We start from the raw sequence: 25,570 nt of genomic DNA, 5'->3' as shown, positions 1-25,570 counted from the left end.
CATGGATACTAACAAGTTAAACCAATTTTATATACAAGTATTGTCACTCCTTGTGGAAGCTGCCATTTACACATTTTTGGAGTAGTTATAGTTTAACACAATGGTTATACTGGAGCTAGAACAAAGTGTAGGAGTTTGTACTACAGTGTACACCCTAATAACTATCACTTGTGTTCATTAATTGTTGACATGACATCTGTAGCAAAGCTTCAAAGCTTCGGTTACATTTTTGAAAGAAGCTTCGGAGGATTATTTATACAACCCTTGCAGCTTAATAGCAGTATTTTAATGCACAAATATGCGCTCACACATTTTCTATACTTGCATAATAAAATTAATATGCAAATGAAACCTTTAAACAAATCATTTAATAGCTATGATTACCGCAAGAAAGTTCATAATCACTCTAACAAGCAAAACTTGAAAGTATGTTCATTGTAAAATCATATGCTATATTGTATGTGTACATAACCACAACTATTTCCTGTGTAGCAGAATCTGATCACCCAAAACTGTACAGGGCAAGCCTATGAAGAGAAACACTTCAGTATGTCTATGTTCTTTAGTGGGTAAAAGGGAAGCAGACACAGACTTATTATCTATTGTAGCAGTTATTCTTTGATTATGAACAAAAATACACCCATCTACTTCTTGTCCGATTGAAATTTCACTGCGCATGATTTCTCTATTACCGTCACTTAAATTAAAACCAAACTTGCGACTGGTATCGCCACCACATCGGTTCAAAAGCACTTTAAACAGTATAGGGTTGTCTTCTTCAGGGAATACCTGAAAGCAGCAAACACAACCAGATCGCCCAGTCATTGTGACTAGAGTGCCCCTAGGCGTACTTTCTACATAAGTATCACGAATAGCATGGACTTTAAAGAAGCAACATCTTAATTCCAATTGCTCTTGTGGACCATCATACTCGTCACCATTAAGATACTTTAAAGCAGAATTGTAAAGATCAGGATCGGCCATTTCAGTAGGGAACACACTATTGAGTAAATCACTCTTCCAAATTAACGGGTATCGAATCTGCTTGAAAACTGCTTTGATATCATCCTCACTCAACTTGTCTTGTTGATGCTTAGACCATTCAACAATAGCAAGAAATAAATTCAACTCCCCAATCTTGAGCTTGGATGACTTAGTAACAGTAAGCACAACAGTTAATCGTAAGGAAATGAACCCTTCAGTAAACACAACCTTTTTAGCTTCTGTTTCAATGAACTTTAAACACCTTTCAAGAAGAAAGTCAAACTTGTGTTCCACTGCAAATTCAACAACACTGGAGAAGTTGTCGAGATCTAGTACATTACCAATTGAATTACTACACAACTTTATTAATTTATCAATGGCAAAATAACGAGCAGCTTGTAACAAGTAACAACGTTTTTCTAAGGTTGTTTGAACATGACCAGTGTATATGAAGAAAAAAAGCATGTTCAAAGTTGCTGTATCCACATTGGGTAGGTCAATCTCCTTCTGACTACTCTCTTTCATGTTACCATACAACATAGCATGGAACACTGGTGAACCAGCTGCTACTATTACCCTATGAGCACTCACACTACCACCATCAGATGTCTTGAATGTCACATCATGTGTACTGGGGTCTCTTAGTACTAATGACAGCACTTCACTGCACCATTTTGTATCAATACCTTTAGGGACTTCTTTTTCTTTATAAGTTAATGATTCTGTAAAAAAAGCACATGCAGAGAAGGTGTGATACATAACTAATCACCTTATCAACCTTAAACATTCTACAACAACATGTAACAATATTTTATAACTTTCATTTTAGTAACAGCAAATAGACATTCCATCATACATATAAGAGTTTTCAAGGATTTTATACCTTGAGGTGACATCAAATGTATACACGGTATAATGATCAAGGTACAGCCAAGGTACTTATAATATATTGACACACAACATGTTTGATCATGACTAAGGCATCAACACCAAAATTAGACAGCTTATACTACTGTGGCAATTTCATTATTGTTCATACACATTGTCAGAGCATGCATATGAATATTATTACATCTCTTAAGTATAAAATCAGGCCTAGCATTTTATAATCACTTTGCATAGTTCACAGCACCCATGCGCAATGGCTTATTTGCACTTGATTGATCATCTTACAGTTTCTGTGATTGGCCGTTTCCCAATTTGATAAAAATTGGGATCAGTGATTCGCTATAGTGATCTTACATGTCAATGTGCAGATGGAACTTCAAGTGAGGTGATTCATCTTTGGGTAGTTCGCTACTTTTGTATAAACACTAATAAATGGGACCGGATAAAAACTTACCCATACAAGTAATCTATATGGCTATAAATGTATGCTTATGTGCCTCTTTTGCATAGCTTGTTAATAATTATCAACTAAATTACATCACTGATTGATTAATCATACAGTACAATAGTACTGTGTATTAGGGATCATGGTGTTTTGGCTTTCTTGCCTAAAAATTTTTCCTAGCCCATAGCTTCTGAAGGCATCAGTTAGTTTAGGAAAGATTTGGGGTCATTCAAAATCACCCAAAGTTTTCATTTAAAACAGCTTGGCAGTAAGCATAACCAAGTCCAAAGATACCTTCAGAATGACCCCAAATCTTTCCTAAACTAACTGATGCCTTCAGAGGCTATGCATGGGCTTGATTGTTTCACTGTTCAATGAACTCGCTTCGTCCTGAGACAACTACAGTACGTACAGTACTGCCAACTACACTACATACACAGCATGCATCATGGACTTACCTTTGTTCCTAGTTATTTCACTGAAAATTTAGAAATTATGTAGGGATCATAGAAAATAAAAGCAAGGAAACAAGGGAGATAATCTCTACCTGCAGCTACATTAGTGGACATTTAATTCCTACTTCAGTCATAGTTATACAGACTTGGTATAGCCACGAATGAAGTAGGGAATAAATATCCACTAGTATAGCTGCAGGTAGAGATGTTTCCTTGTCTTTGATTTCTATGATCCCTACTCAAATATAAAATTTATTTTTCCTAATACTTGTATTTACATAGACACACTAAAACTATCTGAAGCACTTACAGTACTCGGTACCTGTAGCTGCACTTGCAAAAATGAATGACATGCTCTTAAAACAATCAGACCACACTGCCACGCCCTTAAGCAATCAGAGCATGCTACAACATGAAGTTAACAAACTAGTGCAATTAATTTTTAAAAGGTTCCAGCAACAAAAAGTAGTGAAACAAGTGATATCCTGATGAATGATGGTATCGCCTATAAAGTGGGAAGGCTGCCTATACCTGTAGATATACTAGTGGACATTAAATCTATAAACTTCAGTCTATCACCTTGACTGAATTAGGGATTAAATGTCCACTAGTAGCTATATCTTCAACCTTCCCACTTTAAGCTATTCCTTTGTTTCATTACTTTTTTCCTAACTCAACTTAAAATGCCTACTTTTTCTTTCTACTTGTTTGTTTACTTTTATTGACAAATGAACCAGCACAAAACCACAAGAATGGAGCCAGGAATGCCATAAAAGTAGTTTGCATCAGAACATGCACCCCAGCAATCAATTACTTAACAGAAAGGAGGTGGCCATTGCGATTTGTCTTCGCCAGTTACACAGAACAGTACAAATGAAGAACAAATGAAGAACAATACAAGAAGCGTCTTTGCAATCAATCCAGTCGCTACAGCAAGTATGGGCAATAAGTCAACACGGCCACAGGGAAGCTGCATCATGCTATCATGAACTTTGACACCTTGCGTTATCAGCGAACACAAAGGAGGACAAAGGCAAGTCCACGATGCATGAATTGTACGTACTGTGGTTGGTGAAAAGGCACATCTCGGGACAAAGCAACGTCGAACAGTGAAGAAATCAAGCCCATAGCTTTGTATAAAACTACTAATATATTTTTAACATACTTGTTAACATGGTGGTGACAATCTTGAACCAGCTTGTATTTTACATGAGTATCTATTTTCCAGTTATGCTTGGCTGGAGGCATCAGTTAGTTAGTCAGTCAGTGTAAAATTCTGTTAAATAGAGATTTTAAAAATTCCTATAGAAACTTTTTGGAAGGGTTTGGCATTGGTCTGAAGACATTTTAGGGCAAAGCTGTCGTGAAGGGAAATTGAGGCTAGTTCTAGGGGGATAATTTTGCCCAGTTCTTCATGGTCCCTAATATACGTACAGTACTACCATACTGTATGATAACTTTTAATTGCACTAGTTGGTCCACTATGATTATTAGAAGGTCTAGGTCCTCAAGAGGCACGGTTAAAATGCTGTGAATTAAAGCAGTGAACACATACACTAGTAACTAGTTTTGCATGTATGATGTGCATGGTACAGTACGTGTGTTGATGTGTCAAATACAATTCAGCTAATCTGTTGTACCGCTTTTCATCTGACCTTGCTAATGTTCACTAAGCCATTTGCAATGGGTATGGCTGAAGATTAAACAGCATGATAGAGTCATTGAATAATGCCTTTAGCAGTGCTCCCATAATATACGTATGATATGATGACATTGATACATTGAAAGTTTTGAAACTATTAAATATAGCAAGTATAAGAAAAAATTAAGAATTTTATGTTTGATTAGGGATCATATAAAAGTAAAGGAACAAGGGAGGTCACCTACACCTGCAGATATACTAGTGGAATTATCAAACGGTATGGTCGTACTGTTTAAGTAGGGATCCTGGTGAAATTTTCGCGCACCGCCCAAATTCCGCCTTTAAAAAGCATCCTAGAGATATCTTACGAGACGAAAATCACCATTACAGAATAGTACTAGTCCATATAATACATAAAACAGTATTAAATGCAACAAAACACTTACAGGTGGCCGGATATAATTTTTTTTAAAAATTGCCAAAACTTGAATTTTAGACTGACTGCCTGACCAGTCGCAAGCCTAGAGGCCAAACGAAGCAGTGCACAGCCACCATTTTACGCCACAATAACAAACTCACCAGTGGGATGTGCCTTTAGGGGTTGCGACGAGTGTGTGCCCTCTGCGTCTTGTCTTCTTTCATCTTCAATCAGGCTGCTTGTCTTATTCTTCATCCAACGAAACCATATCGAGGTGTTAATTTTCTGTATCAACACTTTCTCTAAGCAGCATAATAGACGCCACAAGATTATTTAAAGCACTTAGACTACACGCTACTGTACGGAGGTACCGGTATTTCACCATAGATAATATACCCCTGCTATATTATCAGGCTCGTAGCCGGGGGGGTTTGGGGGTTCTGAAGAACCGCCCTCTTGGAAAAAAGGTTGACAATTTCAGTAACAAGGTCCATAATTTAACCAAAAAGGTTCACAATTTTAGTATACAAGTCCAAATTTTCAGGAGAAAAAGTCCATTAGCTACAATTTACTAGATGCCATTAATAAAAAGCTAAATTAAGTGCTCCGAGTAACTCATTCAGTGCTTGTATTAAATGCATTGCAAGATCGAGATACTCTAATAGAGCAGTCAACCGCTCTAATAGAACAATCACTCTAATAGAACAGTCACAATTACATTTTCTTTTAAAAGCTACTTAAGTTACATTTAGATTGTCTAAACCGAGCTTTCATTAAATATAAGAATTTGGTGGACAAGTCCCTCCATGCAGAGCCCATGAATAGCATCCATGCTTCAACTCCATGCTATGTGTAAATTTCATTGTTTAAGACACCCTTTGTTCTGCTCCACTGCCTCTGTTGATCATGGCAGAGTGCTCAATCTTTCCCATTCTTATTCACTGTGACATTCCAATATATTATGTTTAGACACATGCATGTGCAGATGGTATAATTATTATAGTAGCGGTAGAGATATTTTTCCAGATATCATCCATACAGCTGGTCTTAACAAAATTGTTAATTTTATTGACTGAAATGCCACTAAATCCAACCTTTTAGTATCTATTTTCAAAAAATTTCCTGGGGGGGGGCATGCCCCCAGACCCCCCTAGTTTCAGCATGCTTCGCATGCTGGGTACGCACACCATAATATAATCTGAATCATGTCATATAAAAAGGTCCACTTTTCTTCTAAAAGAACCTACCCAGATAAAAGTCTGGCTACAGCCCTGATTATCTATGCTTTCATGATAGGTCACAAGACATTCTACACATTATCGATCTATCGATTGAAACCACAATGAAACACCCCTTTTACGCTAGCTGTATTTCAGTGACCACACACCTTCAAGTTGGAAGGCTGACTTGAGATACTTTAATAATCAATCGAAACCATGATGACCATGCCCCCTTTTGGGCAAGCACACATCTTTTCAGGCTGACTGGAGATACTCTAACACAGCAGTCACCCTAATAGAACAGTCACATGTTTATAGCTAGCTGTATGCCTTAACAAAAAAACTAAACAAACTAGTATATTAAAATTATAAATTTAAAAATGAAGTAGGGATCCAAGCAATAAAAAGTATTGAAACAAGAGATGAATGATGGTAGCTATTACAGCATAGCTTGGTGGGAAATCCTTACTTTGGCATTGAACATAAAAAAATTGCTATACCATGCCAAAGTAGGGATTTCCCACCAAGCTATGCTGTAATAGCTACCATCGTTCATCTCTTGTTTCAATACTTTTTATCACTTAGATCCCTACTTCATTTTTAAATTTATAATTTTTAATATACTAGTAGGGATTAAATGTCTACTAGTATATCTACAGGTATAGGTGACCTCCTTTAAGGTACTTTTGGGCTTGGTCATGCCTAACGAATACTGCCCAGGCACCAGGATGGTATTGTGAAGCTGGTTTGTGGTTGGCCAGAAAAAACCATATACAGTACTACTGTACCATATGATGAGTTGGTGATATAATTAGGACTCACAGTGGTGAGTTGCATGGCCAAGAAAATATTATTGTGCACACCTCAAATGACAAAAAGGCGTGATTGATAAGCAGTGAGACCCCCCACTATTATGGGACAGTGTTTGCAAGAAAAAATTGAGATACTCTAATAGAGCAGTCAAGATCAAGACTGAGATCAAGATACTCTAACAGAGCAGTCACAGTATTCAGAGAAGCAGTATACCAACCCATGTATATGCGTGTAGCAATAAATAAGGATATAGTTGGTGTAGGGAAGTTGTTGTCAGCACATAGATCTTTTTTTGGTCTTCACTTATAGCTGGCCTGGCCCCCTCACTCTCTGGCCTGTTCCACCTCCCCTGGCATGATCACATGATCACTACTGCACTTACAAGTATATATTGTAGCTACAAGTGTAGGCAACCTCCCTTGTTTTATTACTTATATTCAAATTTAAAAGTTCTCAGCCCCAAAGATTCTTCTGAATCAATTAATATTACGCCCCACCATACATACAATGATAGTAAAAGTTGTCTTCAACAGTTGGTATTTGACCCCCACCCTCCAAAACTTTTTAAAAAATTGCTTATAGGTAATAAGCAAGAATAACCAGTTAGTGAACTTTGACCCCCACTTCCTGCAAGAATAACCAGTTTCCCAAAACAGTGGCAGATCTAGATGGGTTTCTAACCCCCTTTTAAATTTAGCTAAGTGGCAGTCTAAATACATAAACATTGTTGTACTGACAATTTGTCATATCAAACAACTATATACCACTGTATTTCAGTAGCATGCATGCAGTTGCACTTAACTGACACCATTTATAGCTATTAAACCCTCAGCAGCACTTCACTTTTCATCTCCATTTGAGATACTCTAATAGAGCAGTCAAGTAACTACTCTAATAGAACAATCAAACCAGTAATGTGATGCGACACTGTATAGCATTATTTGTTATTCATGCTGATATTAGTTTATCAACCAATATTCTTACAGCATAAGTAACTAGGCTTCTGCAAAAATGCACTAAGAAAATTGTTGATGGCTAGCTACGCTGCTTAAAAACAACTGAGCACAACAATATATAGATAGCTAAGCAGTCTCCTCATGTATAGCTACTTTTGCTTTCCAAGTGAAACGTCTCATTAGCTATGTCAGCAAAGTAAGTTGGTTCAAATGATCCACAATGAAATATATGCACATCAGAAACTCTTCATTCATTCTTAGCCCACTATGTGTTTCTAGCTATTCAGTAAACCTTAAGAAAAGTAATTATATAGCTGTCAAAGTTTTGAGTCATTGATTGCTCCAGGCTAGTGTTTTTAGTGATCATGTGGGAGTTGATATTTTAACTAATGACTTGTCAACATAGAACCATGCAGTAGTCATGGAAATTTTTAAGTTTGAGTTCACCAAATATTACCGGCTTTCCAGTCCGTGTGCCAGTGTTCAGTGATAAGGAAGTTCCACTAGAAGAGTAACAGTTACTAGGCTAATCATTATAGAGGACCCCATTTAAATTCAGTCAGGCTGGCTATGACCTGTTAGGCTAGGGGTTAATATTGCATACTGAAGCTACTTTGCTTACTGCTAACAGAAGTATCTATATAATCAAGTATAAAACTAGTCAGAAACGTTTTAGTAGTGTGGTAGAGTTAAGGGTGTAGTGTGAGTACTGTATTAGCTAGAATCCCTGACTGTTCTGTTAGAGTATCTCAACCTTTTGCAGCATTTAAAAAATCAGTGTCCTTGATTTCTACTTGGTCACGTGCACTTAAGAGCCTGTAATATTAATAATAGCCCTCATAAACTGGGTTTCTAGGTTTTCCATGCGGGCGAGTGACCAGAAACTAAGGTTTGACTCGGTGTGGCCTTAGGCCACTCCAAGAAAATTCATTGTTTCCCATTTCCCGCCTGCATGCAGATTCTCTTCCCACATGGTCATTCATTATTGCTTTCAATATTCATTATTTATCCTGTGACTGCATAGGCAGCATAGCAGTAACTAGTTTAGCGTTAAGAAAGCCCTTTTAGCTAGCTTTTCACTGTTAAGGTTCTTAGTTTAAATATTTCTGGTTAGTTATGAGTTTCGAAAATTAGTGGAAATATCTATAATGAATAATGGATAATGAACTGCCCACATGTATTTTTAAGGTCAATGCAATGGGAAACAAGGAATTTTGTTGGAGTGGCCTTAATGAGCTACAGTATTTACAGTTTAAAGCATTGTATTTATTGTAATTTCTAACTAAAAGTAGCCTAAAATCCGATCTCAGAGCTTCTAAAATCTCAAAAATTTCTGGAGAAATCATATCAAAAAAAGCTAATGAAAATTGTAACATTTGGAAAATTTTACAAAGCACTAAATTTTACCCTTAATTCTTATGAAATATGCATTAAAACAGCCTAAAAACTACTTCATGTCCTTTTTGTAGCTTTACCTTGGTCCCACTGATCAGTTAAATTTTTTTGAACAGCCATTGTTTCTTGCCCAATAGAAAATACATGTATTTGCGTTATATACAAATAAGGCAAAAGTACGCCCGTTAGAATCCATAATTTTCCCGACAAACCATACATAAAAACAAAGCCCTTGAATTTCTCTATACAATGGCATTCGAATAATAATTATTTGTTGTAACACTTTCATAGTGGCAGTTGTTAACAATTGACTCCACCATAATGCGCGCTCCATACAATTTCTATGGGAGAAATTCGTTACTTCAGTATGCAAACCTTAAAAGTACGGTTGGTTTCCCTTACCAAATTCACTAAACTTGGTCTCATTCAATGATTTGAATCGTACAGATTAAGAATCCACCCGAACAAATAATTTAACTGGCTATTCTACAAAGATACATCACAAAACATACAAAAAAACAAGGTTTTTTTCACAGTACAATTTCGTACCTGGATGCATAAATTCGAAGTACAAGGCTCTCTCCTCTCTTTTCCATTAGTCAATAGCTATACAAAATCTATGTATCACTCGATGCGCAATTTATCAATGATTCTGATAAATGCAACCCCATCTCCGTAAACTGAAGTATGCGGAAGTTATGATGCATTGTTTGAAAGACGGTGTTATAAAAAAATTTATGTACAGCAAAGTTTTTGATGTGTCATCAGATGCCTTATTCAGCTATATCAACTTTTAGTAACCCCCTTTTAAAAATCCTAAAACAGCCACTGCAAAGTACGGGTTTGAACACTCGCTGTGTCCCCAAGGGTAGAGAAATTAACTGTCCCCCCCTCCAGGGAGGAGAGGGTAGTGCACGTGGTGGATGCCAATACTGACAGGTGCAAAAAACAAAGTGGAACAAGTCATGTGATGCCACGGGGTATTTTCTATGCAAATACTTAGCCGAAAAGTAACCGGACAGCCAGACTGTCACCCCCAAACTCGCTGCCGAAAAAAATTCAGCGGTAATTCGGTAGCTAAGCCAAGCAAGTCGTTAGTTTATAAATAGACTACGTACCTTTTCCTGGGTTAGCTGTTTCGTTTCTCGCTCGTTTCGCTGAAGGCTCACCAAGTTCTTCCTGTTGGCGAGTCGCCTGTTCTTCCCTCGGTTCTGGTTCTGCCTGTTGGTTCATTTGCGAAAAGAGATGCGCCTGATTGGGATGCAGTGTACATAGCGCGCAGGTGCTTAGCTAAGTAGACCGCACTCGAATTGAATTGAATTGAATTTGGTTTTAAACTCCTATATTCGGCATAGCCGTTCTTCCATATAGGAGGAATACTTCGAAGCCGGATCTCTACTACGTACAAGTCGACTTCGATCGCCCGCACACCACTTTGATCGCGTAGATTTATGGCGTCCCTCGGTGAATCTTCCTCCAAACGTGCTAGGAATGGCACAGAATCAGAAGGTAACCTGAGTCAGTTGATAGCTGTTAGCTAGTATGATTTGAGGTATAATATGGTTACACCACACAACACATTATTATTATTGGGGGGTAGCTACAGGTAAGAAGGCAAAGCCTGTAAAAACTTGATCTAAACATAATCAAACTTGATTATTGGTAATCATAATAAAATCTATCAAGGTGTGTCTTATGCACCTATCAATGTTAATCCCCACCCACCCCCTCCCGGGCATTACAAGGGATTAGTAGGGGATTTGACCTTTTAAAAAATCAAATTCCCTTCCCATGGGGCGTGATTTATGATCAAATCCCCAACTACACACACGGGCTCCACATAGGGGATCATATGGGGATTTGACTTGCTACAATTTTTAGACTGCAGCTCACAAGACTGATGACTGATTCCAAGGTAGATTTCAAAAGTAAACGTAGTGCTTGAAAAACCAAGCTATACAACTAATCAGTAACGTGCAAATCGTTTATAACATAGCTATTGATTTTTTTTTTTTACAACTTGAAAGCACTTTGTTACAATATGTAATAGTCAAAACAACAACAATTACTTACTGTCTACATTTTAAACAAATATAAAGATCAGTACTAGCAAGAGTAAATAATGGAAGAGAGAGTATCCAACTGCCATATACTGCATCAAAAATGAGCACATCAAGTAGAGAAGCCATCCTGTAGTGCTATCAAAGTAAGTGTTGAGTGAAGTAATAAACACCTTCTAGCTCAGACTGTTTGACTTCAAATCATGCCTGGGCACTTCAAACAGACTGACCTAGCAGGTATTTATTACTTCATTCAACACTGTCTTTGAAAGCACTACAGGATGGCTTCTCTACTTGACCTGCTGATTTTTGATGCAGTATATGGCAGTTAGATACTCTCTCTTCCATTATTTACTCTTGGTACTAGGAGGTTCAAGAACACCTTCACAATCTCCACAATACCAGGAATCACACATATCACACATAATCCATAACTCTTCTTCTGTAACATCGTCATACTTCTTTTCACACTGTCCACAACATGTGTCAACATTCACCATATTTTCATTGTCAGTCTGGTCAGATGGTAAACTAACTGGTGATGATGGGTCAGACGGTAAGGTAACAGCTACAGAATTCAATTTTTTAGCTCGCCTTGTAACAGCTGCCTTTGCAGCTCCTCGCTTGCGATTTAACAACACTGTATGAAGATGGTCTAACCAAAACATTACACTATTTGATGTAAGCATGACTTTCTTTGACAGTCGTTGTATAAATGTATCTGAAGGAGGGTAGTTAATCAGTTTAGAAAATTCTTGCTTGATGATTGTAGAAGGTGGCTGCATTATCGATTTAACACATTCAGAATTATTAACATTGATATATGAAGTCTTGTAATGCCCTGGTCTCTCGTCATCCTTAGCGGGAAAAGGAAGTGTTGTAATTGGTGGTCCGCCTACGTACCAATTCACAGGCTCAGTGGGCTCTCCTTTTTTGCACACTGGATGCGTACACCCTGGCTTATAGCAACATGTTAACATAAATATGTATTGTGGTGGTAAATGACCAATCATATGGCTATTACGAATATTCCAAATGGTCTGAAACTCTTTATAAATGTCTGGATATGTTTTTTGTAAAGCTAATTTTTCTTTTTTAGAGCCTTTCAGGAAAATGATTAATTTTTTCCGGTCTACTGTGTACTCAGAACTGCACTCACCTTTGTACAATTGTATAGTAGTTGCACCACACGGACATCCATTGACCCTATTAATATATGCATCAATAGCCAAATTCAAATTTCTTTTCAACTTTTCCGGATCAATTTCTCCTGTAGTCTCATCCATGCAGCTTCCACCTATAGTGGAAGGAATAAATGTATTGGCGTGACCCAAACTAAGACAGCCATTTTGCAATTCCACTCTGTTAAGAAAGGATGATCCACTACTCCTAGTTGTCACTAAAGTAACTATTTTTTCTTTAGCAATATGATGCTGTGTCCAAAGGAACTGGACCTCTTCATGGTTTGGGCCTTCATCTGTTGCTCCATCAACCCTTATACATTCAATTTGTTTGTGTGCACCACTCAAGGGATTGATAAAAGCCAAAGACAGTTCAGGCTTAGACTCCAACATGCATAAATCTGCCATGTGCTGAGTAGGGTTCTTTTGGTGAAGCTTGGCCGCTTTCACTACCCCAACACAAATTTCATCAGTCGTAGAAGTGTGCGTAAAGTTGTATGATGTAGTCTGCAACACGGAAGGGTGCTTGTTAACGAAGTCTGTTCTAGTAGTAAGAATAGGTTGATTTTCCACAGTTGGTGTGGAATACTGTTTACAGGTAGTTAAAGTGTCTAACCGAAATCCTGCTGCATCGTCCCGATTAATGTTCACTATATTTCTTCCATCAGTGTATTGTAATTCATTTAATCCTTTGTAAAATGCACAGCTCCAATGCTCATCAGGATTAAACTTTAGATTAAATCCCTTTCTAGCTCTCCTGTTTGTCACCTTTGCTATTCCTTTGTATCGTGTAGCTGAACGTCTTCTCTTATTTCTGGGTACACAAAGTTATATCACTGTTCCATATGAAAATTTTCTTTTATAAACATTTTGTAAATACTGACGAATTTTTTCATATGTCACTTTTTCTTTAAGTTTGACATTGCCATCAAAAGTGAGTACGCCAGTGCGTCTCCAAGCATCAGCACCAACATTGTGCTGCTGAACAAAACTTTCAATTTTATCTCCAATATCTGGACATTGCTCTAATATCTTACTGGCTCTTTTTGATTCACGTCGACACAATAATCTTTTCTCTGCTATAGCCTTTTCTATTTTTCGTTTTTTGGTCCTTTGAATTACCCTCCTTTTTTTCTGGATTAAAACCTTCCCTTCAGCACTTAAAGGTTCTGATACAGTTGCAATATCTTCTGCATTGTCAGCTTCTGATTCTGAGATTACTTCTCCATTAATAGATCTAGCAATACGATCACTCTCATGAAAATCTATTTCTGTTGAGCAATATGCAAAAAATGACTGCCTTAACAATTTATTGTTATCTTCATAAATGTGATTTTTTTTGGAATAAACTTCATATAGTGATTCTGATAATGAGTAATTTATCTCAGTTCCTGTGGAGTCTTCTATTTTTTGTATTATTTCGAACCAATTATATTGGCAGGACTGCAATAATTTTGGCACATCATCAATAGATTTTAAGATATCTAAATTCTCTTCAACTGTTTGCAGTTCATCACTACTTGTTTCCGACTCAGATGAGGAAGAATTTATTACTTCAACTCCACATGAAAGAAGTAATGCCTTTTCTTCAATGTTTGCTAAGTCTGTAATAGCTTCATGAACGGTTTGCGTGTTTTTTATTGCTTCTTCTATTTCTGACATATTTTCAAATCCATATCTTTTACGGGCTTGAGTGGCACTCATACCAGAAGCCCGATAAATTGCAAACCGTAAACATTTACGCTCACTATCAGATTTTGCAATATTAAGCAACAATTTAACAACAGATTTTTCAAGTGGAGTGCTGTTGTCAGAGGACTGCTGAAGAACAAGCCCATTAAAAATCCTGCTAATTTTTAAGTAGTCAGTGTCTGGATATTTTTCAATAAGTATGGCAAAAGACTTTCCTGAGTTCTGCTCACCTATATTAATGGAAACCAGTGGCATTTGGAGCAGTTTTCGTCTTGCATGTTCAGCTGTATATTTAACTCCAGGAGATACTGTCTTAAATGCTTCTGAAAGCATACAATATCCATTATCAAGTACAATTTGTGCCACTGTTAGCATTCCATTACATTTCTTACAAGGGGTCATATGAAACCGAACACAATTAGCAGTACAAGCAGAAACATACTCGCACAAACTAAGACCACATATTCCAGATACATATACATTTTTAAATTCCTGTATGGAAGTAGAAAGACTCTTTTTTTTCTCAGATGAGTAACAGAGTAACAATTCATTTAACAGCCTCCCCATATCACGATGGGGAGGCCCTACTAAAAATACTGACTGCTTTCCGTGTCACCATCTGTACTCTGTGGAGATTCAGTATTATCTGGTGTGTTCTCTGTTTGCTCCTTTCCATCATCTATATCCTCATCAGAATTTATTATAATGGATTCAGAACTCACCAATCTGTTTTCATGTGCCCCTTCAGAACAAGTTGCAGTAGAATCAGAATCAAGATGCATGGTTTTTGAGCTCTGATTTTCAGCTTCAAAGCATTCTATTGAACCTTGGCTGCTGGAGACACTACGTTCATAGCCAGATGACGATAATGATGATGTACTTTTTTTTCTTATGGCTATGATACCACCTAGACTGTTGTTGCTTTTTATGTAGACATTTAAGTTCAAGATCTAATTTTCGTTTTTCTGATTTCAAGGAAGATATTTGTTCAGTAAGTTTATCACACTCTTTATAATGATGCAGGTTGTTAGCTGATTCTCTACATTTTTCTTTGAATCCAATCTGGTCTGTTATGTCTTTAACTTTTTCATTGATTTCTTCAATTCTTGACAGACGGACCTCTTTGTTAAGTTTAATACGTTTGGCATCTGAATCTGGACTTGGATTTAATTTACGTGAGCGAGATTTTCCTTTTTTGTACATATATCCATTAGCATCAATTACTTGCTTAGCTTTTTCCAGCAGAGTTTTGCGGTATGATAAAAGGCTAGGAGTTTCAAGACAAAGATTCATACTACTGCGATTAATTTCATTTTCATATTTAGATAATCTTCCATTTCCCAGGCGGCCATATATTTTAGAGTTTTCTTTAATGTACTCCTCACTCACAGCACTATGAAATTCCTATATTCAAAGTATAACACATGAATACAAAACATAAAGTTACAAACTATGCATACCATTGGTGAACTAAGTTGCATATTCCTTGATAAGCATAATTGAACCATGGATCTACCCTGTTGAGTAGTCTGTGTACAACCCTGTTCACTTCCTTGCATGAGGGATGGTCCTGCACTGGAACAGTCTACAAATGTTCCAACAAGAACATGTACAGCAATTGAAACACTGGAGTTCAATACTACAGGAGATCATGCAGACACAGCTATATGTGTTACCTCAAAAACAAGCCATGGGAACTACAACAAACAAAATGTATTTGTCATGAGCTTATTACATGTGGTCCACAAAGACTTTGTAGGTGTGGTTCATGGGTGGGTTCTGAAATTCTTGGAAACTGAACAATGAAACTGCCAGACTACACAACAACCCCCCTTATGATTTTTTCCCCTGGAATACAGATGAGATGCCCTTGCTCTGAACAAGCCAGATCGATGCTAGCAGTTACAGGACAACATACAGAAGAGCAATATCCCCCTTAAGCACATGATGGCAAACATTAATAGTGAGCAGCAAAGCCTGCATCTCAACCAAAACAAAACATTAGCTATAATTCATGTCCCACCTGTCTGCCAATATGAAAGCTAACTTCATGTATAAACAGCTCTCAGCTGCATAACCCTTGCCAAACTGGTCCCCAGTCAGGTAAGTTTATTTTCCAAGTGTTTAAATGCACAACTACTTCACAACACAGCCACACACAACCTTAAATGCATTTTCATAGCTCTAGCTGCCTCATGTATAGCACAGGCTATCATACCTACACACATCAGTGGCTACATGAAACCTTACTTGTGCCACAGGTTTGGCCTTGCGGACTATTCTTATCACAGATTTGTCGCTTATTTCGCTACCATCATAATCAATAAACACGCTTCCCCAATCCTTAGTCTCCCTCTTCACTTGGATGAAAAAGTCGTAGCCTAACAGCACATCATTAAAATGCTCCTTGATAGCGTCAATTAATAGCTGAACTTCTGCTTCCACGTCTGTTTCAGCCGGCTGTTCACGGTCATACATGAAATACTTCACTTTTCTTGTGTGGTCTCCCATCAAAACTAATACTGTTCTCTCCCTTTTCGTTTCCATTAAGAAGAACCGCTTAAAAGCACCAACGACGATTGAGACAAGATAAAACTAATTTATCACATGCAGTCATCTATTGCGGAAGTTACTCACGTGCACTTTTTAAAGGTACACTGAAGCATGTCTGTTGCGATCAAATCCCCCACCTTTGGGGCATTGTTCTGAATCAAATGTGCACTAAATCCCCACTAAATCCCCTATGATTCCCGGGAGGGGGAGGGCGGGGATTAACATTGATAGGTGCATTAGCTAAACAAATTGGTCAATTGAATTAACATTAACTGAATCATGTTGCCACTTATGTATTTTCTAGACATCTCATGTATGCACAGACATTATATTTCTGATAAAGTGTTTAAAATTGCCAAACAATTCCTTTAATATTAATAACTTTATTAGTTTTGCATCAGGAAATACACATCTAGGTACAAGTAACAAATTACAACATAATAGAAACCCCAGTGTTTTAACTAGCAACTTTTACTTCAATCGACTACCGCGGATCTGGAATGCACTACCATCATCAATTGTGATCTTAGTATAACAACAATAAAGAAAAAAAACTTACTAACTACGTATGGAGTCATTTTGAAACTAATTTTGATTCTAATAAATGCATGTACATATTTGTTTTTATGTCCCTGTAGCCATTGTAACAAGTCCCCCAAACCACCTAATTTTGAAGCATTGTAGCCCTTGTAATAACAATCACTTTTGTAATATACGTATTTTTTTCCTAACTAATCACTATATGACTAATCAATTGTAATAATTTTAGGCCACTGGCACTGGCACAAGTTGCCAGTGGACCTTCAGCATACCTGTAGCCATTAATCTGTTGTAACCATGTATCATTGTAATTCTGTATGCTGTAAAGTCAAAAATAAATAAATAAATGTGGGAGTCCATTCCAATCAGTTATAACTCTTACTAAAAAAGAAGTGACGACGTGGCAAGCAGGTAGCATGTGGTTTGTAGATCTTAAAATGTTATGGAAGATGATTGAAGTCCAGCATGTTATGAAATAGTCTGTATGTGTAAATTAAATCCCCTCTACGACGTCGATATCTGAGAGATGATAGCTACACATGGCCTACAACTGGTCCCTGGAATGACACATGGAATTTTTAATGCTAAGAGAATTTTCAGTAGTGTATATAGGTTTTCCTATCTGACAGTAAGCTTAAAATACTATTTTTGTTTTAACAATTAACTAACAAGATTTTTCCAATTTACTAGTTCATGTTCTCACTGAATGATCTATATTAATAATATCAAGAGTAAATAATGGAAGAGAGAGTATCCAACTGCCATATACTGCATCAAAAATGAGCACGTCAAGTAGAGCAAAGGCAGTGTTGAATGAAGTAATAAACACCTTCTAGCTCAGACTGTTTGACTTCAAATCATGCCTGGACACTTCAAACAGTCTGAGCTAGCAGGTGTTTATTACTTCATTCAACACTGCCTTTGAGAGCACTACAGGATGGCTTCTCTACTTGACCGTGCTCATTTTTGATGCAGTATATGGCAGTTGGATACTCTCTCTTCCATTATTTACTCTTGATAATATCAAGAGTTAATAATAGTGGAAGGAGAGTGTCTAACACTGCATATGCCTGTAAAAAATGATCCTGAGAAATTCAAAGGGATTCCTTCAGATGTGTAAAAATGTTCACACAGGCAGAACAAGGTAATGTGATGATTGCACACTGAGAGAACAAAGAATTGTGATGATTGAAACAATCTTCACCTATGGAGAATACTACAAATTACAGAGTTTTACAGAAAGAATCCCTTTGAATTTCTCAGGATCATTTTTTACAGGCCTATGCAGTGTCAGACACTCTCCCTCCACTATTATTAACTCTTGATAACATTATGTGCTATCTTCGATATATTCTTGGTTGCATACGTAGCTTCCTTTAAGTTCTATCAATTATGGTTTTAATAGTGATCGAAATAGCTAGAGGGGGAAGTCACTACAGAACTTTCTCATGGTCACTCCCCAGAGCTATAAAAATGCTTGATCACCTAGCAACCAAGTGGTAGTATTATTAGTAGAATGAACAAGCCACAAAACAGGTAAACAGAAACCTTTAGGCTCTCTCCTTGTACTTTCATCTAAACCAAACTTCATTATTGTCAATAAACTACAAGCCACATGACCAATTTGGGCTGTCCAGGACAATGGAGGTATGTGGATAGTAGAGGTCTGAGTTCCACTATATCACAAGTTTCCTATTATATGCTGTGTAGCCCTGCTCTATTCCAAACTTTCTGTATATCTGTGCAGCCAAACTATGATGGCTGCACTGTAGTGTTCTTGCTGCAAGGTCACAAGCTCAAATTTTGAAGGGGGTTCCTGGAATCCAAACAGTTAATGCAAAGAGAGGGCCTGTGTGACAAAGTGCTAATAGTATAAAGAGGAATTTCTGACTAACTATAGTGAAGTCTGGGGGATACTCTCCCAGGAAAAATTTTGAAACTTAAGTGTGCCAAGATTGAAATTGGAAGCAATTTTAGAGAAATGATTGAAATATTTTAAGAAAGCTGAAGAGACAAAATTTAAAATAAAAGTTACGTATATAGTTACATACACACATGCAAGCCTTGTTTTACTGGATTTTAAGGAAATTTTATTATGTGGTGGGCTGTAAGAAAGAAAACAATAAAACTCTTTATGCAGGCATAATCCAAACTGATCAGGCTGTCACTACCACTCCAGACAAGTCTAGGTCTCGGACTTTTAGACAGTGCATGGTCACCTGTCATGGATTCTGAACCATATGGATTCTGTCGTCTGTTCCTGAAAAAAAGCATCTTCACATGGGCATTAATGAGCTGGATTATAAGGCAATTTTATAATAACTACAAAATGAAAATTATTTGAAAATGACTATCTCAAGATTGGATTTTGAGGTACTTTTATTCAAATCCCTGTAGTAAATTGTAAAAGTAAAGATGTACAAAATGTTAAGTATTATAACTTTGAGTTTATACTTTTCTGTGATACAGCAGGCTATTGTTGTCTTAATTTTACAACTATAACACAATCACCATTACAACTAGCCTAAAGTCATTTACAAGTATAGCTTTTTGGTCACAACTATCCTTGATAAATAACCCATGCAGTATCACTATGTGTAGGGCAAATAATTTTTGTGGTATTAAATGTTTGGGGATCGCTAAAATGTGGTAAAATCAGTAATAATAATTATGGAACAATTTTTGTGGTTTAGGCATTGATCTCCATACAACTTTTACAGGAGTAACAAATTATTCAGTTTTCATGGATAAGACACTCGCGAAATCCATGAAATTTTGTATCCCTCAAAATTTCTTGCCCTACAGTAGATGAAGGTCTTTGAAGTAGATCTAGACCCATTCAGTTGTTATGCACAGATACATCTTTCACTGCAGACAGCTTGTATAGAAGAAACAACTTTCACGTTCCACTGAATGTTCTATTAGAGTAGTTAGGTAATTGTTCTATTTCAGTATTTCGAGTCAGATATATACTACAAAAAAAGTTGAGAAAATACATACCATTGCAGACTTTTGGCTTGTACACTATCACTCAGTATTGTGTGAATGGGTGGGGGGACCATTTGTAGCAAAGGGGGACCGACTGCAGCAATGTTATATGGTCTGGCCAGACCAGCAGACTATCCACAGCATGACACGCCACCCAGAGCAGGCTAGTGGCCATGTGGTATCTGGATGCCCGTGGATCAAGTCACACTTATACAGGGCTGGCATAATTAAAGATTAAGGGAAAGAATGACACAAGGCACATTATCACAACTATTTTCTTCTGTGACCAATTAAGGCACACCCTGACTATCAATTACTGAAAGCAACATAGCAACTGATTTGGTCCATTTCAGTGTTTTCAACTATGGTATGTTCTACACATGTACAGCTTTAAAATCAAAGAATGGTATGAGAAGCACCTCTGCAATCACTCTGGGGTCTAAGTCATATACCTTTGTTACAAAACAAAATTTTGACAGAAGAAAAAGTTGATGAATCCATGATCCATCAGTTTGATGAAGAATTAATGTTGATAAAAATCAAGAAATATATTACTTTTAAAGGTGTTTATCACAATTTTACAAATTAAAGGTTGACAAACTTTACTGATTCTTCAATTAATTTGTAAGTTGTTGTTCAAATAATTCAAAATAAATTAAACTATTTGCACATCAGAAACTCTGTATTCAAATGTGAAATCTTTGTGTTTCCAGCCACCATCATCAAAATTTCCTTTTATATGGAAAATTGTTGACCTGACTGAGTGTACGGATTTTGATTTAAATGGAAAAAATGATCTCATGACAGGTGGATTAATAGCTGGTAAACAACTGCAATACTCTAATAGAACAGTCAATGAATAAGATAAACTCTAAAATTTCAAATTAAGACTTCAAAATTAGACCCCAGCCATTAGAAATAGCATGCTAGTCCAGATTTGTGGTCGTATTTATATTTTGCAGCACTTAAATACAAATTTATATTTGTAATTGTTTGGAAATGTACGTATTTGTACTGCATGTACCAAATACTTCATTAATGCTTGAAATACTCCAAAAGAAATTATTACCAGCCGATCACTATAAGGTATTATCTCAAAACTTGTCAACACTGTGCTTTGAACAGCATTTACCTCCCCTTTTGAAGTTGACATGATGCATAAGCAACTGAGCTATATACGTAGTGATGTCTTTTTTTCCTATTCATTTTTGCAACAAGTTTACCAGCTGTGACCATAGCATCAAGTGATATCAAAGAAGTCTCTATACAGTTGTCATAATCTTTAAACTGCAAAAACAATTGTCATCTTTGAAAGGCCATTAAATTGCAGGCATACATTGTAAACTGAGAGATGTAGGCTAACTGACCGGAAACTTCTGTTAACAAGTACATTGAATTTTAAGGGATCAAAGAAAATAAGAAGTAGTGAAACAAAGGAGGTAGCCTGCACACTAGTGGACATCTAATCCCTACTTCAATTTATACCCATAGATATACTAGTGGACATATTTGCCTACTTCAGTCTATATATACTCATGACTGAATTAGGGATATATTACGATTAAATGTCCACTAGTATATCTTCAGGTGTAGGCAACTTCCCTTTTCTTTGATCCTAATTTTTCCCTATACTTGTTTGTTTACTTTTTGTAACATTGTTATAACTGGTGTTATAACTGGTGAACCTGTGCATACCACATAGAAGAATGAGGCTTATTGTTGTTGTCTGAACAGGTGTGGGATGCACCCTAACTATCAATTAACGTTACCATTATGCTTTGTCTTCAGCTATAAAGCATCTGTCAGGCTGAAGTGACATTAAAAACAGTGAAAAATCAAGCCCATAACCTTAGCCATTCGAGTTGCGCTTGTCTGAGGGCATCGGTCAGTCAATAGAAAATTCTGCTGAATAATTATCTTTTAAATTTTGAAGCGATCTATTGGAAGCATTTATCTCATACTGAAGGCAATTTTGGGCTAGGTATAGTTATATACGTACTGAATTCTACCAAGGTGCCATGAAGGTATTGAGATGAATGTAAACACGATGGAAAATTTAAGGATTTACTCCTCACCAAAAAACATTGCACCAAATTTAGGAAAAGGTATGCATCAGTATACACATACGTAACAGGCACAAAAGTTGAACCTGAAAGGTTACCAAGCACAACATAATTGAGACTATATTGGCTTGACTTCTTCACATCGCCTAAGCCCAACAAGACTTTCTTGCACATGTTTAGACTGTGTGGTGCTGGGGATCAAGTCACCACTGGGTATAGTATATATGGGATTTTTTCTGCATTCTTTATTCATGTTTTAGTTACATGTTTCTGACTCCCTGTATATTCACCAACTTTAAGCCTTCTCATAGGTCCCAAGTGGGATAGCATTCATAGAATAAACCATTAATATACTGTATGTATAAAAACTGTACTTTGCCAATCAATCTGCCATTCCATCATGAATCATAATTACGTATGCCATATAGCTGCTTTGATGCAATACCATAAGCAATCTGGTTACCAATGTGTAGCTGTATACTGTAGTAACTGTAGCTACAAGCAGATGCTGTTCTTCATTGTTGGTATATACATTGAATAAACTTTCAGTTAAGCTTAATTGGCTATATGCAGTTTGGTCAGAAGTGTTTTTTTAGCGAATATGGATAGTTTTTAGAATTATGTGAAGCTTGAAGCCAGAATTAAAGTAATAATTGATTGCTGTATTAAACCATTAATGCTGTGTTTTTATAGCCTCCTTAACTTCTGAAGAAGTTTCAGAAAGAGAAGGTGCTTGTGATAGTGTTGATACATCCTGGTGTGTCAATATGTTGTCTTCAGTACTGAATGACCCCAGTACACATGATGTGACATTCAAGACATCTGATGGTGGTAGTGTGGGTGCCCATAGGGTAATAGTAGCAGCTGGTTCACCAGTGTTCCATGCTATGTTGTATGGTAACATGAAAGAGAGTAATCAGAAGGAGATTGAACTGCCCAATGTAGACACTGCAAGTTTGAAGATGTTGCTTTTCTTCATCTACACTGGCCAAGTACAAACAAGTGTGGAAAATTGTTGCTACTTGTTACAAGCTGCTCATTATTTTGCCATTGATAAATTGATGGAGTTGTGCAGTAATTCAATTGGTGATGCATTAAATCTCGACAACTTCTTCAGTATTACTGGATTTGCAGTGGAACACAAGTTTGACTTGCTTCTTAAGAGATGCCTGAAGTTTTCAAAAGCAAATATGAGAGCAGTTATATTTGCAGTGGGGTTTGTTTCCTTACCATTAACCATCATACAATCTGTTACAAAGTCATCCAAGCTCGAGCTTGGGGAATTGGATTTGTTTCTTGCTGTTGTTAAATGGTCCAAGTATCAACAAGACAAGCTGAGTGAAGATGATATCAAATCAGTTTTCAAACAGATCCGATACCCACTAATCCGGAAGAGTGATTTGCTCAACAGCGTGTTCCCTACAGGAATAGCTGATCCTGATCTTTACAAAGCTGCTGTGAAATACCTCGATGGTGATGTGTATGATGGTCCACAAGAACAATTGGAATTGAGAAAAGGTTGTTCCAGTTTCCATTCTCATGAAATACATCTTCTGGATACAGTGTTGGGTACTCTAATCACAACAAGGGAAATTGGTTATACTGAGTGCCTCACAGAAGATGATCCTACAATATTTAAAATTTTCATAAAACGGTATTATGACAAAGCCAATGTAACATTTGACTGTATGGCAGATCAGCCAATGCGCCGCTTTAAATCCAGTGAATCTCCAAAGAGAAAAGAAGTCAATTGGTGTACTTTTGTACAGAGTAAAATGTTATGTGTTAAAATAGGAAACAAATCTATGTTATTCCCCATAAAAGATCAAGATACACTGTCCTTCAGTGTAAGAGCATATATACCACAAGAATGATCAGATTTTATAAATAAAAAAAATCCTATAATTATCTACAGTGAGTATGGCTCAGGTGACATAAGAAATATCTTTTTGTGTAGACTATAATTATATGCATTATTGTTGGTTTTCAACATTGTTTAATTTTTACAATAATGGAGAGTATCAAGCGATCACTGTAGCTGTATATACATTTTGGTATTTGTATGTATGTCCAGTTGAAAGTTGAATGGAAAGGAAACTCCACATTCCAGCTATTGTGATACCTTTGACCCTGTATAGAGTTCGACCTGTAGAGATCTATAGAGTTGCAAAAAAAATGTATGTGTATACAAACAAAAAAACTGCTATATAGTCAAATGCACATAACAGTTTTAATCTTCCTGTAGTAAAGAAAAAGACAATAAAAATGGAAGTTTAAGTCAAAGTTGGTATATAGCTTTGGTGTATGCAAGAACATGATATCTAAACTAACTCAGCCAATTTATTATTATATAGCAAGCTGTGAAAAAAGGGTGTGGCCATATGCATCCTTAATTGCAGCCATTTCTTGGCCTCCACCTTTTGATTTCATATCTTTTTTCACCTTGAGTCCCGCACCCTTCTTTTCACAGTTTGGCTATCTAGGTTTAAACATAATAATATTATACACAAATCACTGACCGCAGCATACTATATATATACATATATACTGCATGCTAATAAATCTAATCTGTCAAGTGCAAATTATATAGTTAATCTGTAGGTACAACACACCAGCTATAGAGTTGGCTTGGCTGATATAGTTGAAAGAAAGCTGATTTCTGATCATGATCAGCGGACGTGTGTAACATCAAGCACCACAGGAACCTCCAGTTTGTTTTTCATTAATATAATATTATGTTATGCACAATTATTCATGTATATTATCATGAATAAATTGTAAAAGTAATTACTGTGCAACTATTGTAAAATACAAGAATAGAGATTGCTGAAATAAAACAAATTAAATGAAAGTTGAACAAGTCATGGTCAGTATAGTTATATTTTTATTATGTTAACCCGTTTTAGAGCTATAATGGAGCATGTCAAACCCAAATTATATTATAAAGCTTAACACTTGGAATTTTGAAATTATCATAAAGTACCGGGCTGGGCACTGCATGTGAAGCTTAGAAATGAAATACCTGCATGATGCATATGGCTAGAAAGACTCTTAATTTGTCCCAACATTCTAAAATTACTTAATAGTTGCCTGATGTAGAAATCGCTTAGAATGCTATAATCTTCTTTGTTGTAAAATAGTTTTCCTACGCAAAACTTGTACAAAAATTTATATATAGGATTGAATTACTATAGAGCGGCAGTCAGTCATGTAAATCTTACGAAAATACTCTTACACGTAATATTTTGCATGAATATATAGTGAAGTATGGTAGTTT

General features: G+C 36.6%; 2 protein-coding genes across 3 annotated transcripts in view; one reads left to right on the top strand and one right to left on the bottom strand.

Moving 5' to 3' along the window:
• Positions 1–309: 309 nt before the first annotated feature.
• The window catches only part of LOC136241117 (BTB/POZ domain-containing protein 9-like), a 49,678-nt gene continuing 24,417 nt past the window's right edge, over positions 310–25,570 (bottom strand). Inside the window, exons 1-2 of one of the 2 annotated variants that reach the window (XM_066032289.1) lie at positions 10,335–10,476; positions 310–1,706 (exon numbers count right to left, since the gene is read on the bottom strand). In XM_066032289.1, the coding sequence (XP_065888361.1) occupies positions 478–1,706; positions 10,335–10,449 (1,344 nt within the window). In that variant the 5' untranslated portion in view covers positions 10,450–10,476 and the 3' untranslated portion in view covers positions 310–477. Of the gene's footprint in view, positions 1,707–10,334; positions 10,477–25,570 lie in introns of those variants that run through there. The other variant, XM_066032290.1, reaches the window with a different exon arrangement.
• Positions 10,527–24,305, top strand: LOC136241119 (BTB/POZ domain-containing protein 9-like). The gene is made up of 2 exons (XM_066032291.1): positions 10,527–10,725; positions 22,987–24,305. The coding sequence occupies exons 1-2, from the start codon at positions 10,668–10,670 to the stop codon at positions 24,165–24,167; spliced, it is 1,239 nt and encodes a 412-aa protein (XP_065888363.1). The 5' UTR covers positions 10,527–10,667; the 3' UTR covers positions 24,168–24,305.

The sequence above is a fragment of the Dysidea avara genome, chromosome 12 (genome assembly GCF_963678975.1).
Source record: "Dysidea avara chromosome 12, odDysAvar1.4, whole genome shotgun sequence".
Taxonomy (NCBI): domain Eukaryota; kingdom Metazoa; phylum Porifera; class Demospongiae; order Dictyoceratida; family Dysideidae; genus Dysidea; species Dysidea avara.
This window is presented reverse-complemented; position numbering and strand designations above follow the sequence as displayed.